Source organism: Homarus americanus, unplaced genomic scaffold (assembly GCF_018991925.1).
Source record: "Homarus americanus isolate GMGI-L3 unplaced genomic scaffold, GMGI_Hamer_2.0 scaffold33468, whole genome shotgun sequence".
Taxonomy (NCBI): domain Eukaryota; kingdom Metazoa; phylum Arthropoda; class Malacostraca; order Decapoda; family Nephropidae; genus Homarus; species Homarus americanus.
This window is the reverse complement of record NW_024714177.1, coordinates 637773-658340: the sequence shown is the minus strand read 5'-3', so window position 1 is coordinate 658340 and position 20568 is coordinate 637773. Positions and strand designations below refer to the sequence as shown.

Genomic DNA, 20568 nt, shown 5'->3' with positions numbered 1-20568 from the left:
CTGTTTCGCGCGACACTTAAAAACCACAAGATGATTCTCCTCAGCTTTCTGCTCCAGGCCTCTGCTTTATTTTCCACACAAGTTTAAATTAGGGCAAGATATTAAGGGTCTGGTTAGTCAGATCTGGTTAAGTTAGGTAAGGTTGGGTCTGGTCTAGGTAGATTTAGTTAGGTATTTATTTTTTTTAACATGTCGAAAAATCTTTACTTTAGTATTTTTCTTCACTTTCGCGACATTTTCACAAGAGGCAAAGGTCAGGAATGAATAAAGCATAAAACCGTTACAACAAATAAGATTAAAGTAAGCCATTTGAAGAGTATAAACCACTGTTTTGCATAACCCACTTTCTTTTTTGTTTACATGGTTATTACTTTAAAAAGAGTTTCTTATATTTAAAAGGTAATGCTCTTAAGACAAGTATAACGACTTGTTCTGGTATTGCACTTATTGTTGGTATTTAAAGTGTTGCACAATACCGGTGGGTCAATTGCTAGCTTGCGGAGTATCATCTGATGTCATTATTTCATTACCATTAGTCAACATATCAATCCGTACAGTGTCAGTGTGTACCCTAGACTCCTGTCCCAGTGCAGGATATTTCATAACCAGCTGAGGGAGATTGTGTTTATCTTGGTATAAAAGAGACTATAATATTGGACCTTAGTGCATGTGAGTAAACTCAGGTAGCTACAGTACTTTAAAGGTTAATGTTTTAGGATTCAAAGAGAGAGAGAGAGAGAGAGAGAGAGAGAGAGAGAGAGAGAGAGTCCCATTCATTAACACTATAAGAATGTTGTAATCTTATCAGTTAATGCCGCCGAGTAGTTTTGTCTACATGTTAGATCCGGCTCGCGTCTCAAGAGGATTAGAAATTTCCGGTTGACGTCTTTAAATGATATCAGCAATTATCGTAACATGATATTCTAGTCTTCGCCGATATTAGTGATGCAAATTTAAAAGTAGCAATAACTTAGATATCCTCCCCATGCACTCTCTCCTTCCCTTTACCATTAGCAATTTGTACTAAAATAATGAAAGACGTCCTTTGAGATGGAGAAATATTCACTTAGGATGACGTGTGTCTATTCATGGTCATAAATATCAAAAAGTGAGAAACAATATATGTATGCTGTGTTGTCAATAGTAGGAGAAACAAATGAGACTCTGCAATTGTGTGTTAATGAGGTAGAATGTCAGATCAGCAACCTGGGACTAGGTCACAATTTTCGTGATGCCATATGGCAGCAGGGTCTACCAATAGACAAAACATTATGCTTCCAATAGCTTCCCAGGCGGTAGTACTTCCCTGTTTGGTAGCTGTCTACAACCTATTCTCACCAAAGAATAAATCTTCCGAACCTATACTTTTACCCAGTCACGTACTGTACAATAATGTTCTGAATTTCTGTGAAGTCTTTATGCATAACAATAGGCTAGGCTCTTCCTCCATGCATACCAACATGTCCCACATATTTCACACACTTTTATCAATGACCTAACTGACTGTCTGTTACTTCCATGGTATAATTTACGTAGTGAAGATATTATATATCCTAACAATTACTCATAGCGGGAGTCAATAGGAAGAACTACACACACTACCCCATAATTTGTCACCGTTCGGTCTCTTACCGTAGTACATTACCGAAAGTATAGCTTGATAAAGATGAATCTCTTATATGATAATGCCTTATGATGTCCATGTGTGTGCGTGTGTGTGTGTGTGTGTGTGTGTGTGTGTGAATAAGTTAACGGTGTGTCCATACAGTGCTTCCAAAATCGGTCAAGCCAATGTTTTCAAGGCAGAGATGTTTGGCCACACACACACACACACACTTAAAAAACATACACACACACACACAGAGGCTCCAAAACAGTGTCAATCTACTGTAACTTATATAGGACATCTCATTAGCATCTTGTGTTCTCGTCCACAGAGAAAGGTCCTCGAGTATTAAGACTTATGTTTACAGGCACTTAACGTCCTAAATAGCACGAGTCAAAAAGGCGCTGTAAAGGCTTTGGTGCTTCGCCTTGCGCAGGAAGCCTGTGACGACACCACCACTGCATTTCCGGTAATATGATCATGACATGACGCAGTTCCTTTAGGCTATAACACCTGGATCACGATAAGATAAAGCGGCAAGACTTTCAACCTTAGTGTGTGGGCTGGTAGGGTCAAGTGGTGTGTGTGTGTGTGTGTGTGTGTGTTAAACCGGATTCTCAGATATTTATCGGTTAATAAGACATAGCGTCCCATTCATCGATAAAATGAATAATTTCTTGGGATCATCTGTAAAATTAAACCCAGTTTAATTCACCGTAAAGATTTGAACAACCTAACCTAACTTACCCCACTCCTCGGGTAGCATTAGGGTGTTTAATCGTCAGGTGAGATAAGTTAGGGGCTAAATTTCATGTGATTCATTGTATGTAAATAGAGAACTAAATGAATATATATGCATACTTACTGCGCGGAGAACATTATGGAAGAACACATTATTGATTATTGGGAAAATACTTGACCAGGAAAATTATTCTCAAGACACGTCAGCCAGCTGTTATGGCAATAATCCCAGCACCTGTCCCACTCAGTCTGAAATTATATGGACAGATTTAAGGTTCAATAGATATTGTATCCAGAAAAAAGGTAACAATAATAATAATACTGTAATACAATAATATTACTGTGTGTGTGTTTGTCCAGACATCTTGTGGACAGTGGAGGCAGCAACATATATTAATAGATTACGATACTATTTGTTAGGTGATGTTATTCTTGATCCATTTAGGCTACATACAAATTACTCTCCCCTACATGGCGTTGTCATTACGAAGAACATAGAACCGGGATATCACACTAATGTAGATGACAACTGTTGGGGATCTTATATAACAGGAAGAATATAAATATTATGTTTATGTCCAAGAAACAAAAATATCGTATCTCGCTCAACAGTTTATGTATATTAACAGCAGCACAGCACTAGGGGGATGACAGTAGTACTTTACTCAAAAACAAGACCGATATTGGCTACTATACTATATAGCTTTATCCTGATCAACAGAGAAAGCACGTGAGAATGATTTATTATAAGGTCTCTAAGCTTCAGTTTATTATCATTAACAAGTATTATTATAAGCCTTAAATAATAATCATAAATATTGCCAGTTGCATTAGGGAGACAGCGTACACCATTATCTTCCATCCAGGCGAATTTTTATACCCTGGGGTCACCTTAAAGCTCCAAAATTAGCAAGATAATACTCTTTGTTCCATGAAGATACTATGGATCAGCTGAAGACTATAAACAATCTCTAACTAACTTATTCCATCTATTGATTAAATAACCTAACGCTAATCCATCGTAACTTACCCTATCGGTGTTTACTAATCAAGTGAAATAAACCACAACACCCACTTAACCTGTGTCAACCTCTACCAGACGATTCTTGAAACTGCTGCTGCTGTTGTTATCTATACAGCTACTCAACACAAGGATCACCCAGCCGTGCATGTTAGCGGCAAGCAACACTGTACACCGAGACGACTTTATGTTTGTGAAAAATAAATAAATAACTTTTAGAGAAGACACCCTAGCTTATTTCACCTGACGATTAAAACACCCTAACACTAACACTAATCTAACTTAACCAAACACACCATATATCACCTAATTCCCTACCCCCCCCTGGTTAATATAACTGGGTCATGTACAGGGTAGGCTACAGAGGACACAGGGAAAGTCACGGACAAGACTGCGTAGTTTTGTATTTTACGTATTTTTTTTTACTGTAACCCATTTAAATCCGGGGAAAAATTTGCTTTAATTTTTTTTTTTTTTTACATCTTAAATGTTGTCACGATAAGAAAAAGTAATCTCTTGACCTATAACCAGCTGCGTCTCAAGAATGAAATTTGTTATCACTGCCAGACATTACCTAACCTACTCTCATTCATTGTCACTCAAAACCCAAATAAGGCGCCGCATAAACTTGGTGCCTACATCACTCCTCACTTATATACAGTACTGTATTTCCCCATTCTATGTTAATCTTAAAACAATTTCCTCTCAGATAGCCAAGTCCCTCTCGAACTTTGTACGTTCGTTTTTTTTTTTTACACAAGCGCTCTCTAAATCAATTTGGCTCATATTTTTTCCAGGAATCAATTCGTTTACATTAACTAACAAAGATACATCTGCTGCAATAACTCACCTTCAGTATTTAGTAAAAAATCTTATGTTGTAATAACTACGCCTCGACAAATTAGATGTGTAAGTGAATACTCTAGGTTAGTAAACACACTATAATAGTCACTTAAGAGCCATAGGAGTCATCGCTGAAGGCTAGTTGGTCATACTTGGGCTTTAGTTCACATTACAATAACGTCAATTATAACAACGCATCGTAACACAAGAGAGATATGAAGTGTAATCATGAATTATCTCTCACTGAACCAATACATCTTTAAAACAATATTGGTTTCATGCGTTACAGCACGTCCTCAGCACCCCCCCTACACGTCGCCACAGCTGGTCACTACAGCTTTACTGAGCGCGGGTAACGATTTGTCAAGCTGCCGACCGAACTGTGAATTTTTAATCCATTATTGAACTGATATTTGACATAAACGGGTACATCATAAGGGGAATGTAGCCTTTTATTTTCGTTACTTTCTACCATTGTAAAAATCATCAACAGCTCGTAGATAACTTGCGTGTCCAATCCTTGTCAATCTCCCTTTTGTACTGTGACTGCTGAAATTCCTTGTTACATGTCCCCGTCCCCCCTTATCATCATGTATATTGTATGTACCACTTATGTCATTTGTATATTTTCAGATTAAGGCTGCTGTATTTATCAATAAACCTTTAAATATTAATCATCATTATTATTATGACACACAAACACATAGGCTCCAAACACATTATATCAACAACTTTAAACCCTAGAAGTGGTCTCAAAATAATAACAAATGTCGCCAGTTTTTCTGGTTAAGAAATCCACACTCCACATTAACAATGTTACAAGCCCTTATCTTTTTAATTAATATTAGGTCGTCAAAATGTAGGCCATCAGTGCACTTGCATTTTTTATTTCAGGATTGCACGTGTGGTGTGGTATCCTGTACAAATGTTGGACAATTGAATAAAAGCAAGGACAACGGATCTTATAACTAATTCAACCTTGGTTTCATTCCACCGCTGTGGCACATATTTATTGATAAAGATATACGGTTTATAAGTACATGTTGTCACGTTATCTCTTACTAGATATTTATGCAAGGCCTTTTGGTGCAGATGTCAACAAATTCGTTACCCTGTTTGTTTTTCATTAACAGGTGAGAGAAACATGTGTTCATTCTGAAATTCATTGACCACCTCCGTAAGATACTTTTTGGAGCGAGTACGAGCAAGGGTCTACAAATTAAGGGTACAGTTCACAGAGGAACGCTGTTACGTTAGGGTTTGCTGCAGGGGAGGCAAGTGCAGCACAAGGCATTGGTCAGGAAGGAGGAGAAGGGGGAAGTGCCAGGTCGGTGTTCACAATTATGTGACTCCGTAGGTAATGGCTGTGCAGGTTGTACTACACGTTACCTGGAGCTAAAGAGAGAACTAGACCACTGGCTGACCTTCTTGGTGCTGTACATTATACTCCGATACCAGCTACTATGTACTTCAAGATGGATTTTCGCTAGTAGCCGCCTGACAGGGAGGCTTGAGAGGGTGTCTAGACAGTATCTGCTGTGTGAATGAAGCTAGGGGCAGTACCTACTTTATGAGTGAAAGTAGGGGTCCTACCTACTGTCTGTGTGAAGCTACTCACTGTTCAAGTTCTACTTGGTTACTGACGGCTCAATGTAAGTTTTCACAGATGCAGTTTACTGGAAGAGGTCTGTACAGTAATGGAGCAGGAAACAATCTGTCTCACAAGGTAATACTGTAACATGTTTACGAAACCTCGCGCTATGTCATCTTACTACTCAGACTTCCTACTTCATTCACACCGCTAGGTGGCAACACTCATACACACGTCAATCACGCCACTGTAGGACAGCACTCGTACACACCATACAGTGGTAACCAGGTTCACTCGCTCGGCTCGTTCTCATTACATAAACACTACACACTCACCAAGAATGTCCTGCTGGGGAAGCCACCTTCTCAGGCTGCATCTACTTGAACCGCGGGTCACATTAAATAGAATTTCTCAATCTCTCTGTGGGCTGCACAAAGACAAAGGTTCGGGCCGCATGCTGCTCACGGGTCGCAGGTTGCCCATGCCTGTCTTAAACGATTAATTAACATTAGACTAAGAAAATTAAATACCTATGACCAGTACTGTTCATTCGTCTTGTCAGCAGTCATAAAAAAATTCTGTTTCCACCAAAGGTTGTTTATCATGTCAACGGGAGTACCATAAAAGCCAAACACAGAAGAAGTGAAGGTCATCAGCAGCAGCCATTGTTCCCACCTTTTTTGTCTTACTATGGTATTTTTTTCCTAATTTTGTCCGAACTCGAGTTTCTCATCACCAGTAATCACCTTCTTACGCAATCAAGCCGAAAATAATTCATGTCTTGGTTACACTTTTTTAATTTTTATTTATTTAATCATTTGGGTAAAGAGGGGGTAGTGTTGTACGGTACATTTATCATAGAGAACTTATTTATTTATTTATCTTTATTAATTCACCATTTATTAGCTTACTAGCCGTTCAGGCGATTGGTCTATCCAGTGTTAGTACAGAAGGAAACCTGTGATTTTGATAGTGAGGGGTCACACTGGATAACACGCTTCTCACGCGTGTCCGGGTCAAGTAGAACTCGAACCCTTGATATATTGGTGATACACGTGTGTGGAAGTTGTTTGGACTTACTTCCTAGCCCCCATTAGTCCCTGTTCACCTAGCAGTAAAGTAGGTACCTGCTGTAAGTCGAAAGTTGCGAATTCGTATTCAGGGACAAGTTGTTGGAGCTTCCAATAACTTGAGGACATAAACCACTGACTCTTGAGGCTTCTACGCCCTTAACTCATGAGACATAAAGGCAAGCATGAACTTAGCATGCTTCCCTGTTGGGTGCTGTAAACGCTTCTGGGGTTCACCTTACACAATGATGTAGGGGGAGTGGCCCCCCCCCCCAAAAAAAAAGTGTTACCACTCTAACCTTGAATCCTCTCCGCCAATGATCGTCTTGTTAGCCCCTTGAGTGGTAGGTCACGTCTCTGTTACACACTAGTTGCTGGCAAGTGGGCAAGTCCTGCTGGCTCCTTGGAGTGATACAGCTAAGGAATAAAAAGGAAGTAATTTTAACTCCTTTCAAAACTCAGTATTTTCTTTGTGGCTTGTGAGACACCAAAGAAAACGTTTTGCTACTATTTGGGTAACTATTCTAATATTTTTTAATCTAAATTGAAAATGAACGACTCAAGTTTTCAAATAATATCATTAATGTAATGGAGGGGAATTCCTAATCATAATCATTCCTCGTACGAAAATAATGAGTGTGTTTAATTAATACCCCAGAGGACAGTGACCGGCTGACACCCACACAACAGCGACTGGGTGAGTTTGTTTACGTTTTAGGGAGGTGAAGGGTGACAACAAACTCTCCCATTATAACCAACACCTAACTACTGTACGTTACTATTTTAATCTTGAACATTTAAAGAGTGTGGCATCTGCCAGTCTTATAATTTAGAAAAGTTCTTTACTGTGATTATTTGTTTATCGTTTCATCACTTAAAACCTTAACGTACTATTACCCGTCCAGGCGGATGATCGAAGGTATCATATGTTATGACCTATTTGTATAGTTTAGTACAGGATAGGTAATGTTTGGTTAGCATTAGGGTGTTTAATTTGATTTTTAGGTGAAATAAGCTGGTGTGGAAAGTCACCAGATGATAGGAAACCAGAATATAGTACCTTGATAATAGCCTTCTCACTTTTATCCTGGGTCATACTTTAGTAATATGGAGGATGCTTTTCTTTTACATTTTTAAGGTTTTGTTTTCCTCATTTTTTACATAATTTGTAAACATTATCTCTTATTAAATAAACAGGCGGACTAACAGATAACTTTCCTTACCCGCCATGACTACTGGGTACATACTGTACTGTGTTTGTGATATTTTATTATAGGATGAAAATTTGTGGGTAATACTCCAGAACAGTATTGCAGATTAACCAGGAACTTGAGAAATTTTATCTTTAATTCTTGATGACAGTATTGATATGCTATATGGATTGGTCAATGGGAAGTGTTTATGTGAGAAATGCATATTATGTCGAAGGTGAAATGGTGTCGTTGGGGCTAAAATGGTATACTGGATGTAGATTAATGTTCAGGATGGAAAAGTCACAAAAAAAAAACATTATAACAGTATATTGTAAATCATCATCATTTTATTGGGATTTTCATGAGGTAGGAAAGTATTTATCTGTAGAAAAGTTTCCCCAAGTTTCTGGTTAATGTGTGGTACTGTCATTAAGTATTACTGTACCAATATTTCTGGAGTTCAGTTTTTTGTTACCTTAAGATAATCCATTAGAATTATGTGGATTTAAACTTATTGCAATGCTATACAATATTACCGGTATTATTATTATAGTTTTTTTTTCATGAACACAAATCTACGTTAACCTGTTTTGGTCTGGGTGATACCATTTTCACCAAATATAAATATACTTCCTAGCGATCATTCCGTAGACACTAATAAGTCCAGCAATTGCTACATTATATGATTAGATAGTATAGTATTACTACTTTTTTATTTGTAATTATGAGACATTAAAAATTAAAAAATAAATACTATTTCATAATGCAGTACATTGCAGTATGTCAGTTTTAACATACAGGTTGTCTCAAAAAGAGTTTAAATACTGCCCTACAATTTTTCAGGTAGATTGTGTAAATGCTTGTAATGTATTACAAAAACATTGTCCTCACTTGTGGCAGACTTCGCACATCAACAAGCGAGGACGATGTTGCTGTTGTAATACAAGGCTTCATGCTATCTCTGCAAAGTGGAAGGGAGTGTGCACAGGTATACTTTTTCTTTGACACCCTGCAGTTGAGGAATTGTCTACCAAGGGTCAAATGTGCTTTTGGTCCAATGTCATAACAGCTTAATAATTTTTGTGGTGTTAAACGATCAGTATCACTAAGCTCCACTTTTTTTTCAGGATAAACATGGCGCAACTATTTACGCATCTGCAGAGAATACCTCTTTTGCCTTGTAAAGTACAAGAAGCCAGAAAGTTCATGAGACTTTTTTCAATATCTGCACAAAAAGCCTGCCAAGTACGAGTTAGGTTTGCTCCAAGTCCCACCGGTAAAGTAAATATGGAAGATGTATATTATTGTAATATATATATATATATATACAGTAGAACTAATCTAAGATAATTGTGTCTTATATTGCCAATATTGCATTTTTTTTCTACACTGGTTATCTCAAACTGGCACTGTAAAACTACAGTAGTTAGAATAAGTAGGTTATTGATTTTGAAATCTCTTTATAGCTAAAAGCCTGAAATGAGTGGCAAGTTTATTATTTGACTTCTGACATTGTTGATCTTCCTGTACCAGCCCTGACCATATAATAAAAAAGGTCAGGGAGGCAAAAATTACTTATTTGTTGGTAGAATAAAAGTGGTTGAAAGACAATTAGTGGAGGAAAGTAGGGAAGCTGAAAAATCAGAGGAGGGAGTGATTAGTGACACTGACCACTTTTCTTAAAAAATTGCATTAAATATATTACCGGGTAATAAAATTTTTCCATGCATTTGTTTAACAAAAATCATCATCATATTCACCATTTTATGGGCAGCTATTTTTCATGTTGCCAGGGTTAGCTATGATTACTAGAGGGTGTGAGGCTTTCATTGCCATCAGGCAAATTTTATGTAATTTTTATTGCTGGATGTAAAGACTGTAGATTATGAAAATATTGTTTGAAAGTTTAATCTGTTCTTTATTTTTCACTTTCTGTATCAGTTAGAATATTTATATGTTTATACATTCTGTACCTAATATATGTTATATCCATAGGTATCCATGTATATATTCATTTATTTCTGTTCCTACAGGTCATCTCCACTTAGGGGGTTTACGTACAGCACTGTACAACTTTCTCTTTGCCAAGTCCAAGAATGGAAAATTCATTTTGCGAATAGAAGATACTGACCAGACTCGTCTGGTTGTACATGCAGCTCAGAGGCTTGAGGATATGTTGAAATGGGCCAAAATATACCCTGACGAGTCTCCAACTGTGGGTGGTCCAAGAGGCCCTTATGTACAGTCACAACGTATTAATCTTTACCATAATTATATGAAGAATCTTTTGGAAAATGATAGCGCTTACAAATGTTTCTGTTCAAAATTAAGATTGGACTGGCTGCGAAATGATGCCATAAGAAGAAATGAAACTCCTAAATATGACAATAAATGTAGATACCTTTCTCAAGTCAAAATTGAGGAGCTAGAGAGAAAAGGGACACCATATTGCATTAGATTTAAAGTAAGTCATATACAGTACAGTACTGTATTATTTTTATTTATACAAGCCATGTAGTACTTATGGAGAGACAGTTCTTAATACACCCTTGTACTTTTTATACTGTGGACATAATTTATAGTAAGCTGCTGTACAAACAATACTACTATGTATTGCATTGTGTATTTACCAATGTCATGCCAGCATTTATCTTTGTGTTTTGCCACATCTTAAAAGAATTTGTCTGTAGTTTGAATATTTTATTTTCTTACTGTATTTTCCTGGCACTTAGGACAATTTACTCATGTAATTTTGTCACTGTATGTTTCTCTATTTTCAACAGTTGGAGACAATAACAGATCCTTATCAAGATCTTATATATGGTCCAATCTTGATTAATGTGGCTGAACATGAGGGTGACCCAGTGATGATGAAGGCTGATGGGTACCCAACCTACCACTTTGCTAATGTTGTTGATGACCACTTAATGGGGATAACACACGTTCTGAGGGGTGTGGAGTGGCAGATATCTACACCAAAACATCTTCTCTTGTACAAGTACGTAAGTTATCTTAGCTAGTTGTAGATAGAACAAAATCACCAAAAATTATTCATAAGCTGTGTCTTCTTGGGCTAGTTAATCAGCCAATGAACCACTCAGGATTGGTATACAAACATGACTGACAGCATTCTATTGCTATTCCAACTTCAGGTATACTACAAGCTCCCTGATTTATGATTAATTTCAGTTATGAGCATTATCATTAAATTGTGATAGTGAATGCAAAGATTCCAAGGATCTTATATCCATAATGATTGGTCTTAAGGAAAATATCCATTCATTCCATACTACAAAGAGGCACCTGGTTGTCAGTTCAAACATTCATGAACTGTTACTTGGACAAGGAGACAAAGCTGCTGGAGCTTTTTTACCTACAATAGATAAGATAAAAGTAAAGTTAACTAGGTTAGCATGTAATACCACATTAGCAGTTGGGGCATTTACTACCTGCTCCTATTGTTCTTAGCTGACTCCAGATAATCAAGCCACTTAAACCATTACTATCCCACAGGGCCTTTGGTTGGAATCCTCCATTGTTCGGGCACCTTCCACTCATCGTCAATAGAGATGGGAGTAAGCTCTCAAAACGACAGGATGACCTTCACATTGAACATTACCGAGACCAGGGATACTCTCCAGAGGCTGTGTTGAACTTTGTGACTGACATTGGTGGAGGATTTGAGGGCAAGGAACACAATGTTCTGTTAACTATTGAAGAATTATCTGAAAAGGTAACTATTCATCTATGTTTAAATAACTAGAGAGAAGTAAAATTTAGGTTAAGGAAAGCAATAAAGATACAGGTTTGAGGATTCTTTAATCCAAAATTCTAAAAACTTTAGGTAAACATGAAGGTAAGTGTTGTGTGATCATGTGATAAACCGGAGTAAAACTCCCTGTACTGTATATTAAATCCAGAACTTTTAACAAAGACCACAATGAAACAGATATATTGCTTATTGTTGTTCAGATTATATAGTGGTTGTTCCAATTCTATATTCATGCATGTGTTTGCATTCCCACTTGCATCCAGTTGGTGTATTATTTATACTTTATTATTAATTGTTAATGTAACTCTTCTTTTGAGTAAATGATGCTGGGGATGCTAAGGCATCCATTGATAGTTTTTGGGGGGATATCATAGATAGCACTGGTGTAGTAATGTAATGGGGTTACTGTATTAACACCAACAGTTAGTGCTAATTTTTTATTTTCCTGTTTAAATGGGAGGAGCTTGGAGACACAAATAAGTGATACACTACCTGTAGTGATTATTTGTTACTGAACCAGAAATAGATAAAAGTCAGGTATTTATGGAAAGCTCATATTTCAGTTCAATCTCGCTCGCCTCACCAAAAACTCCTGTCGATTGGACTTTGATAAACTGAAACTGTATAACCAAATGGACCTGCAGAGATGTTTGAAAAGCCCAACTGAGCTTCCAGTACTACTTGATCAACTCCAGGACCTTGTCAAAAAAACTTTTGAAGAAAAGTAAATGTATTGTACTGTAGTTATAATGAAGCAATGTAGGTATGGATTCTGATATTGTATTCTGAAGGATACACTATGAAAGATGTAAATTGTTGTAGAGTATGAATACTAGTATTATACATTATTTTGAAGGAAGGAAGTTGCTTAAGAACTTGAATTTTCCATTCTTGTGTGAGTTAGTCGCAATTACCTGATGGCAACTTTGCCATCAGGCATATTAAAGTAAAGTTTTACAGCTGGATGCCTTTCCTAAACCCACAGTGTGGGAACAGCTAGCAAGGCAGAAAATAAAATGTTTTAGTTCTTGAATTCTAATACAGTGAGTCCCCCCTCAAGAATTAATTATAATGAAATAGAGGATTTTAAAGGCTCTTAACTAATTATCCTGTACAGTACCTCTCCAATAATTTAACTTACCTCTTTTGCTCTTGTCTGTATCCATTCATTTTAATTTTCAACACAGTGATATACCAGAAGTATCTGATGGGAATGACTTGGAGCCCAATTTTTCATGTTAGGAATATATCCCCAGTTACATAATGGTTTTATTTGGTTAAATACATTTATTTGTAATTTTCTAGATGTGTTAACTTTTCAAGAAAATATATAAAGAGGAAACCCATACAGTAAGTCCTCACTTAATGTCGGGCTTACGTTCCTGAAAACACGACGTTAAACGAAACAACGTTAAGCGGATCAATTTTCCCCATAAGAAATAGATAAAATACGGGAGTTACGATCCTGAGCCTCCCTTTGCCCCATGAAAAAAGTTACATACAGTATACAGAAAATTATTGCCATTTCTATAGAGAAAAGTATATAAAACTACAGTACAAAGTTTGTATTGGTACTCACCGATGGGCGGAGGTGGTATAGCAAGTGTGTGGTGGGTAGTGGAGCGAAGGAGGAGGATGGCGGGAGCGGAGGAGGAAGGTGGGAGCGGAAGAGGGCGGGAGAGGATGATGGTGAGTCACTGCGGCTGCCTCCTCCTGCTCTGACTGGGGTTCCTCCGCCGCTGGTTGCTCCTCCTCCGTTGTTTTTTGCTCCTCCTCGGCTGCTGGCTGTTGTGAAGAAACTCCTGCCATCCCGCGACGAAAAAATGAATCCAGTGTTGACTGCTTGGTGCTACTCATCTTCTTATAGATCTCGGTGTAGCAACCAAGACTGTCCTCAATACTGCGTTGAACCTTTGAGCTATGTTCTCTGTTTGGTCCATAGGCTGCATCAGTGCTGTCGTGTTGGGAGACAGGAATACAACTTTTACACTGTCATGCAAGTCGTCTAGATTGGGAGGATGAGCTGGAGCATTGTCAAGGATCAGAAGAATTTTGAAGTTAAGGTTCTTCTTGGCACAGTATTCCTTCAGTGCAGGGACGGTGTACACGTTTAACCACTGGCTAAATATGGCGCCGGTTATCCGTGCCTTTTTGTTTGCCTTGTAAAGGACAGGAAGGTGATCCTTAGAGTAACCTTTCAGGGCTCATGGGTTGGCAGCACGAGAAATCAGCATAGGCTTCAGCTTGAAGTCACCGGCAGCTTTTAGTACGAGTCGTCTAAGTAGCACTCAGAGAAGAACCACTTCCAGCACTAATCTTAATCTTGTCAGCGTTGGTCCGGATAGTACGCACTGTTGTGGGGGTTAGACCAAGCACAACGGCTATGTTCACAGCACGTTCCCCTTTTTCAAATCGGTTTAATACATCCATTTTTGTAGCAAGGGTAATGGTCTTATGTTGCCTCTTCACTGCACTTGATGTGCGCTTGGAAGCCATTTCAAATGGTTAAAGTACAGTTTTAGAGCAAAAACACTTAAGCACGCACGAATGATGTGAAATCGTAACAGAGACTGATTTGGCGTCGCTTGGGGACGCTGTGACATTCTGCGAGTGAGGGCAGCGCACCAAGCCGAGAGAGTGTAGCGCGGCCAGACAGAAACTTGTGATGCACCGTAGAAAGTAGTCCGTGACAACGCAAAAGGACGTAGTATCGGATCACCTGGACGTTACATGAATTTTCCAAAACAACGTTAAGCGAGGACTTACTGTACTGGAGATTCCTTAGTCCGGTCTTTTTGGCATTTTGAATGCCCGGGTATCTGGCTGTGTGATGCAGAACTTTATCATATTGAACATAACATGATACTGGCTGTTATGTAATAAATGTATCAGTGTTCTTTTTAATTCTATTTAGTGAACACAGAATGTTTCCCATATATTAAGGTTAATGTACTGGTAGTGTTACTTTATCTTAAAAATACAATACTGTACACTAATACCCCGATTTACACGGTCAATTGAACCTGCGGAGTACTGCGTAAAACGAGAAACGCGTAAATGAAATAACAGAACATATGGGATTAATTGAAATAGAGACTGGGCTGACTCCCAAACTCCAGTTTTTCAGACACACTACCTATGTTGTAGTAAAAATAACATACTTAATTTTATGATGATATGCACACGCAATTAATAATTAAGGGAAATATCAATAATATTAAGTTTTTTAACACTTACATTAGTAGAAAAGATGGCTGGGCACACTGGGATGGGGGGTTGGTTCCGAGGCAGAGGACAGATTATTGGCCCTCACCTGTATCACTTGTATCACTATCCACCACAGAGGCTTGCAGAGCCTCTTTGTCAAACCCCTCAAAGTCCATATCCTCACTATCACTGACTTGGGCCGGCTGTGGTGGGTGGCGGGTGAAGAACTCGGTAATGTTTTGATGACTGGGCGACCTTGTGCGCACCCTGCCTGCGCTGCTTCCCGCGTATATGAACCGCGTAAATTGGGCATCCCTGTTCTGGCGGGGTACTGCGTAAATGTGGAAACACGTAAACGAGAACCGCGTAAACCAGGGTATTACTGTACAGCAATCAACTTAATCTAATTTTTCAGGCTCTCATCAAGTGCTGTTCAAGAAAAAGTTCTAAACCCAGAATATTTAACAAGTGTCTTAATGTGGAATGAAGATAGAATCACTTGTCTTAGTGATCTAGTACGACCTGAATATACCTATCTTTGGGCGATACCTGACCATCTTCCTTTAGACCAACTACCAGCAATGCCTAATAGTTATGGTATGTGTTGTATTTTATTTTCAATTATAATTCATATTTTATGACTAATATATAATAGATAGGGAAGTTTATAGCAGATTTATGAGGAGAGTTCTGACATGACAGGAAATCTCTTTATGATGTAAGCTTCTTTGAAACTGGAGTTTGTATCTGGTTGAGAGAATTATGTAAAGGTCTTACCATATAGGTAGTGTTTGGTAGGCTGCAGCCACCCAGGAAAAGGCCTTTACCTTCTACCATGTGATCACTGAGAGGGATAAGAGTACGAGCCATGGTGTAATAGTAAACACACCATCCCATAAGGTCTTGGGTTTGATTCCAAGTCAGCTTAGGTGTCTCTCTGACAATGTTTGCCAGGAACCCAGTGGAGCGGGGCTGCTAAGTGATAGTTCACTGTGAACATCAAGAAGATTGAGAGGGTGGTTTTAATGTGGTAGAGACCATTATTCCTTATCTAATATAAATGAAATGCTTCCTGGTTTATCAGTGCTAGTTATGGGAGTGCAACTACACTATCCCAGCAAGATAGGTGTCATAAGTTTGACTCCCACTCAATTCAAATATTTTGGTTCTCACATTGGCCACCACTGGGCTTGTCTTCTTCCAGTCATCTTACAAATAGTATTCATCTTCCATTGTTGCCTTTATCAATAAACTACATAACATAATGACAATTCTAAAAAGTAATCATAACCTGGGGGTTAATGTTTGTGCATCATAGTCATCTGAATTTGGTTACAATGAGTCTCTTTTCCAGCTGACATCTTGCAAAGCATTCTGGAGGCCATCACTGCCATATCTGACAATTTTACAAAGGAAAATATCGTTACATCAATTAAAGTTGTGAGTAAACAGTATGGACTGAAAACACCCGCCATTATGAAGTTGATAAGAATTGCTGTCACTGGCATGAAGGCAAGTCACCTTTAAGATACCGTACACTATAGATAAATGTCTCCAGTTCTTTTTTAAAGTCACCTTTCCTTGTGCTTTAATTTTTTCATTGATATAAAATTAGCAATCTAAAAATATGGACACATCCCGTGTTGCAGGATGACCAGATTAGTGCTGAATCTCTGTTTCATAGCATTTAGTAGGTCACCACACACCAGTGGCAGATTGCTCATCCACTGAAGGGTTCACTCAGCCTTCTGTAAGTGCATCCAATTTTGTGCTCAGTTTATTCCTGATTGTAAAAGAGTTCTAGTACATGGAGGAAACCCAGTTCTCCACTCCAGTTTAAACCTGAGATCATTCTCTTGTGAGGCAACTGTTCTATCACTAATCTTTAGAGTTAGTACTGGAGATCACTATGACAAGATATAAATATTAATGGGTTTATTTTTTTCCAGGAGGGTCCGCCTGTGGGCGAAATGTTATCAGTGTTGGGGCAAGACACTGCTGCAGCACGAATAAAACATGCTTTACACTTATTAGAGTAACTGTGATTTTCAAAATATATGATATATACAAATTTATTAGTTGTTTTATATCAGATATGCAAGTGACGAGGAGGAAGAGTGGGTGTTTGTTTCTGGAGGCTACTGAGTCAGGTGTGATGCAAAGTTATAGGGGAGATGGGAGTGGGTTGCCTGTAAATCCAGGAGGGTATAGTGGTCAGTATAGTTCCCCACAATTGAGTGGCACCAGGTTCAATCCACAGGCACAGTGAAGCTATGGGCAAGCTTCTTATATGCCATTTGCCACTCTCTAAGGTCTCTTTCATAGGAGTGTTTTTTGTGTTGCACGAAAAACAAACAAAAAACACTTGGATGAAAGAGGCCTTACCCCCAGAGTTTTAATCACCTTCTGTTGACGAGGGTCATTGTGTTTACAACCAGAGTTTTTAAAATTTGAGTCTGGAAAGACCATTACTATACTTGTGCTTGAGGTTGGGGGGGGTAGAAATGTGTGGTGAAGCATGTGAAGTCACAAAAACTGAAACATTACTGAGAAAGAAGACTGGTAGATTCACAGGTGTGGGCAAGTGAAAGATAAATGCCCAGCCAGACCCACATGGCAATTCAAACCGTAACTCGAAATAATAATCTGTCATATCGTGGGAACTGAAGCCTCATAAACATCCGTCACACGACAGGAACCAAACCCGGAGGTCATGTACTCACTTACAGTAGTATATTATAAATTATTTTATACTTAGAAAATGACCAAGATGTCAAGTATGATTTCAGTTGTCCAGATGGGAGTAAGGTAAGTGTACAGCACTCTGTATGTACATTATTTAATTTGACAAGTTACAATACATACAAAAACACCTAATCATTCTTTTCAAATATAATTTTTGCTTAATTTTCATCACTTGCTTTAAGGTTGAGGTAAAAAATAAATATTGCATTTTCATGGTTTGTAAATGGAGAATTAATGCAAGGAACAGGAAATACTGCATTGCTTCTCTTTACTTTTGATAAATTACTGTTTTTCATTTTAACCTTTGACAGTACTTCATCTGTCCATGTTACTTGCGATGGTACAGCTGCTAACATGTTTATAAATAGGTAAAACAAAATTCTAAGATGACATATAAACAGTTGCTGGAATTACCAAGCCTGTAATCTTGTACAGATAATATTAGGTTTAAATTATGGGTTGTTATAGTTACAGAACACCTTAATTATGCTGGCACATACTGTTTTAAAATTATTAAAGAAATGTAGCATATATATTACAGTACAGTATACCTTTGCCAACCATGGGGGTTACATTTAGATTTCTCCTGTGGTTGGCAACACTGAATGGCAAGAGCTGAGTCTGGGAAATATGGGTTTGGGGGAAGTGACCCCCTGAGACATACTGAAAGTCCTGGAAAGTACAGCTCAAAATTTAAAATTAAGTACAGGGCATATATTTTATAAAAATACAGTACAGTACAGTGTACTGCATCAATTTACACCCCCCCCCAACCTCAACCCACTACCTGACCCTACACACCTGACCTTAACACCCCCCCTATAAGGCAAATATACATATGAAGTTTTTATGCTCTAAAGGTCTTCGTATGTAAATATGTTGTATTTATGAATATTATTATTTCCCCAAATTCTTGCTTTTTCACCTGAGATCCTATGCATTAGGGCCTCTTAGAGTAGGATTGTATCAGCTTCGTATGTCTGGTAACTGTATTTCTCAGTTTATCCCAGTGTGTGTGCACTCGTGGATGTTGCATGCTTCCGTGTTTATTTCTCCCATTTGGGGATTTTATTTATTTTTTAAGATTGATTAATTCTCATACAGTACTTTTATTCATGTGTATTTTATTGTAATAAAACCAGTGTCAATCCTGCCTGCCATCCATGCCCACATGGACCAATTAGTCAGGCAGTCTGATGTTTATTGGGACCACCAACCAAAATTAACTCCATCGATAGGTACAGTTGCCCATGGGTGTAGCGCTCCATCCCTTGGTCAGGACATGTGGCAACGAACCTTCTTTACAGATATTACATCTATCATATTGCTTAGCACAAATCTCAAGTACAAATACTACCGAAAAAATATACTGTTGGCCACATATTCGGAAAGTCCACCGAAGGGTGGGACACTTGTACCTGTGGGCAACTGTGCCTGGTAACAATGGTATGGTGGAAGTGCCTTGATGGTTTATTAAACGTGTGACTGGCTAATGACAGTGACCAGCAATAAATGGTTCTGTGAAAATTTAGAAAGTACTAAACAATAGTCTAATTTGGTTTGTGGGAGTGAAAGGTGAGTGATAAAGATGAATTACTTTCCTCTGTTTTGATAAAAATAAAAAGGGGTTTGTCTTATTTAGAACATAGTTTATCAATACAGGTAATCATTTCTGAGTTAGAGAGCTACACCCAGACCTCTATCACCACCACCATATTGTGGCCATTTTTCATACTTGCATGTTAATTGATGACTACTGCAGAAAGCAACCATATACTGTGGCATCTAATATAAAGGATTAAAATAAGCAAATTGATTTAAAGAGGTTAGAGAAGGAAGAGGACCTGGGCGTGGTAGATGATGATAAACGGTCACTTGGGGAACATATATATGTTAATGAACTACTTGACAAACTTGGTATTACGTACATACCCACTGTGTTGAGCAAGAAATCTCCTGCAGTGGCTGTGGAAACCCGCAGATCTTGGAACTGGTGTAAAATATAAAAAAAAATGGATACTTAAAACAGCTGTTGATGAGGGATAACTGTAATAACTGGATATATTATACAGTGAACTCTCACTTTACGCGGTTAATTCAACCCACGGCGGCCCGCGTAAAGTGAACAACATAACATATGGGATTAATTGAAATAGAGACCGGGCCGACCCCCCAAACTCCACTTTTTCAGACACAATACCTACGTTGTAGTAAAAATAATTTCTTAATTTTATGATGGTATGCACACACAATTAATAATTAAGAGAAATATCAATAATATTAGGTTTTTTAACACTTACATTAGTAGAAAAGATGGCTGGGCACACGGGGATGGGCAGTTGGTTCCGAGGCAGAGGGCAGATTATTGGCCCTCACCTGTATCACTTGTATCAAATGTATCACTATCCACCACAGAGGCTTGCAGGGCCTCTTTGTCAAACCCCTCAAAGTCCATATAAGTCCATATCCTCACTATCATTATCACTATCACTGACTTGGGCCGGCTGTGGTGGGTGGCGGGTGAAGAACTCGGTAATGTTTTGATGACTGGGCGACCTTGTGCGCACCCTGCTGGCGCCACTCTCCGCGTAAAAGGGTACACACACCGCGGAAAGTGAGCATTCCGGTTTCGGCAGGGTACCGCGTAAAGTGGGACCGCGTAAAGCGAGGGTTGACTGTATCTGGAATTTAAAGCAGCAAGTAAATAAATAAAATGTGTTATAGAACATCTCACAGCCATAAATTACACAGTTCTATGATAAGGAATAATCAAATTCTA

General features: G+C 38.4%; 1 protein-coding gene across 6 annotated transcripts; it reads left to right on the top strand.

The window, feature by feature from the left end:
* The first annotated feature begins 7547 nt into the window (after window positions 1-7547).
* On the top strand, window positions 7548-17119 carry LOC121876254 (probable glutamate--tRNA ligase, mitochondrial). 6 transcript variants are annotated; one of them, XM_042381295.1, is made up of 9 exons: window positions 7548-7569; window positions 9193-9341; window positions 10099-10529; window positions 10849-11063; window positions 11579-11798; window positions 12401-12561; window positions 15460-15641; window positions 16399-16556; window positions 16994-17119. In XM_042381295.1, exons 2-9 carry the CDS (start codon window positions 9200-9202, stop codon window positions 17081-17083), a joined length of 1599 nt encoding a protein of 532 aa, XP_042237229.1. In that variant the 5' UTR covers window positions 7548-7569; window positions 9193-9199; the 3' UTR covers window positions 17084-17119. The 6 variants fall into 6 exon arrangements, with proteins under 6 accessions (XP_042237229.1, XP_042237221.1, XP_042237237.1 ...); XM_042381287.1 differs by having other exon boundaries at window positions 7567-7642; XM_042381303.1 differs by lacking the exon at window positions 7548-7569 and adding an exon at window positions 7687-7791.
* The last annotated feature ends 3449 nt before the right edge of the window (window positions 17120-20568 follow it).

Bases quoted from the DNA above. Each gene is read 5' to 3' on its own strand.
- LOC121876254 (XM_042381295.1), top strand. From the start codon at position 9,200: ATGGCGCAACTATTTACGCATCTGCAGAGAATACCTCTTTTGCCTTGT. The intron at 11,064-11,578 runs GTACGTAAGTTA...ACTATCCCACAG, and splicing joins AAACATCTTCTCTTGTACAA to GGCCTTTGGTTGGAATCCTC. The intron at 11,799-12,400 runs GTAACTATTCAT...CTCATATTTCAG, and splicing joins TTGAAGAATTATCTGAAAAG to TTCAATCTCGCTCGCCTCAC.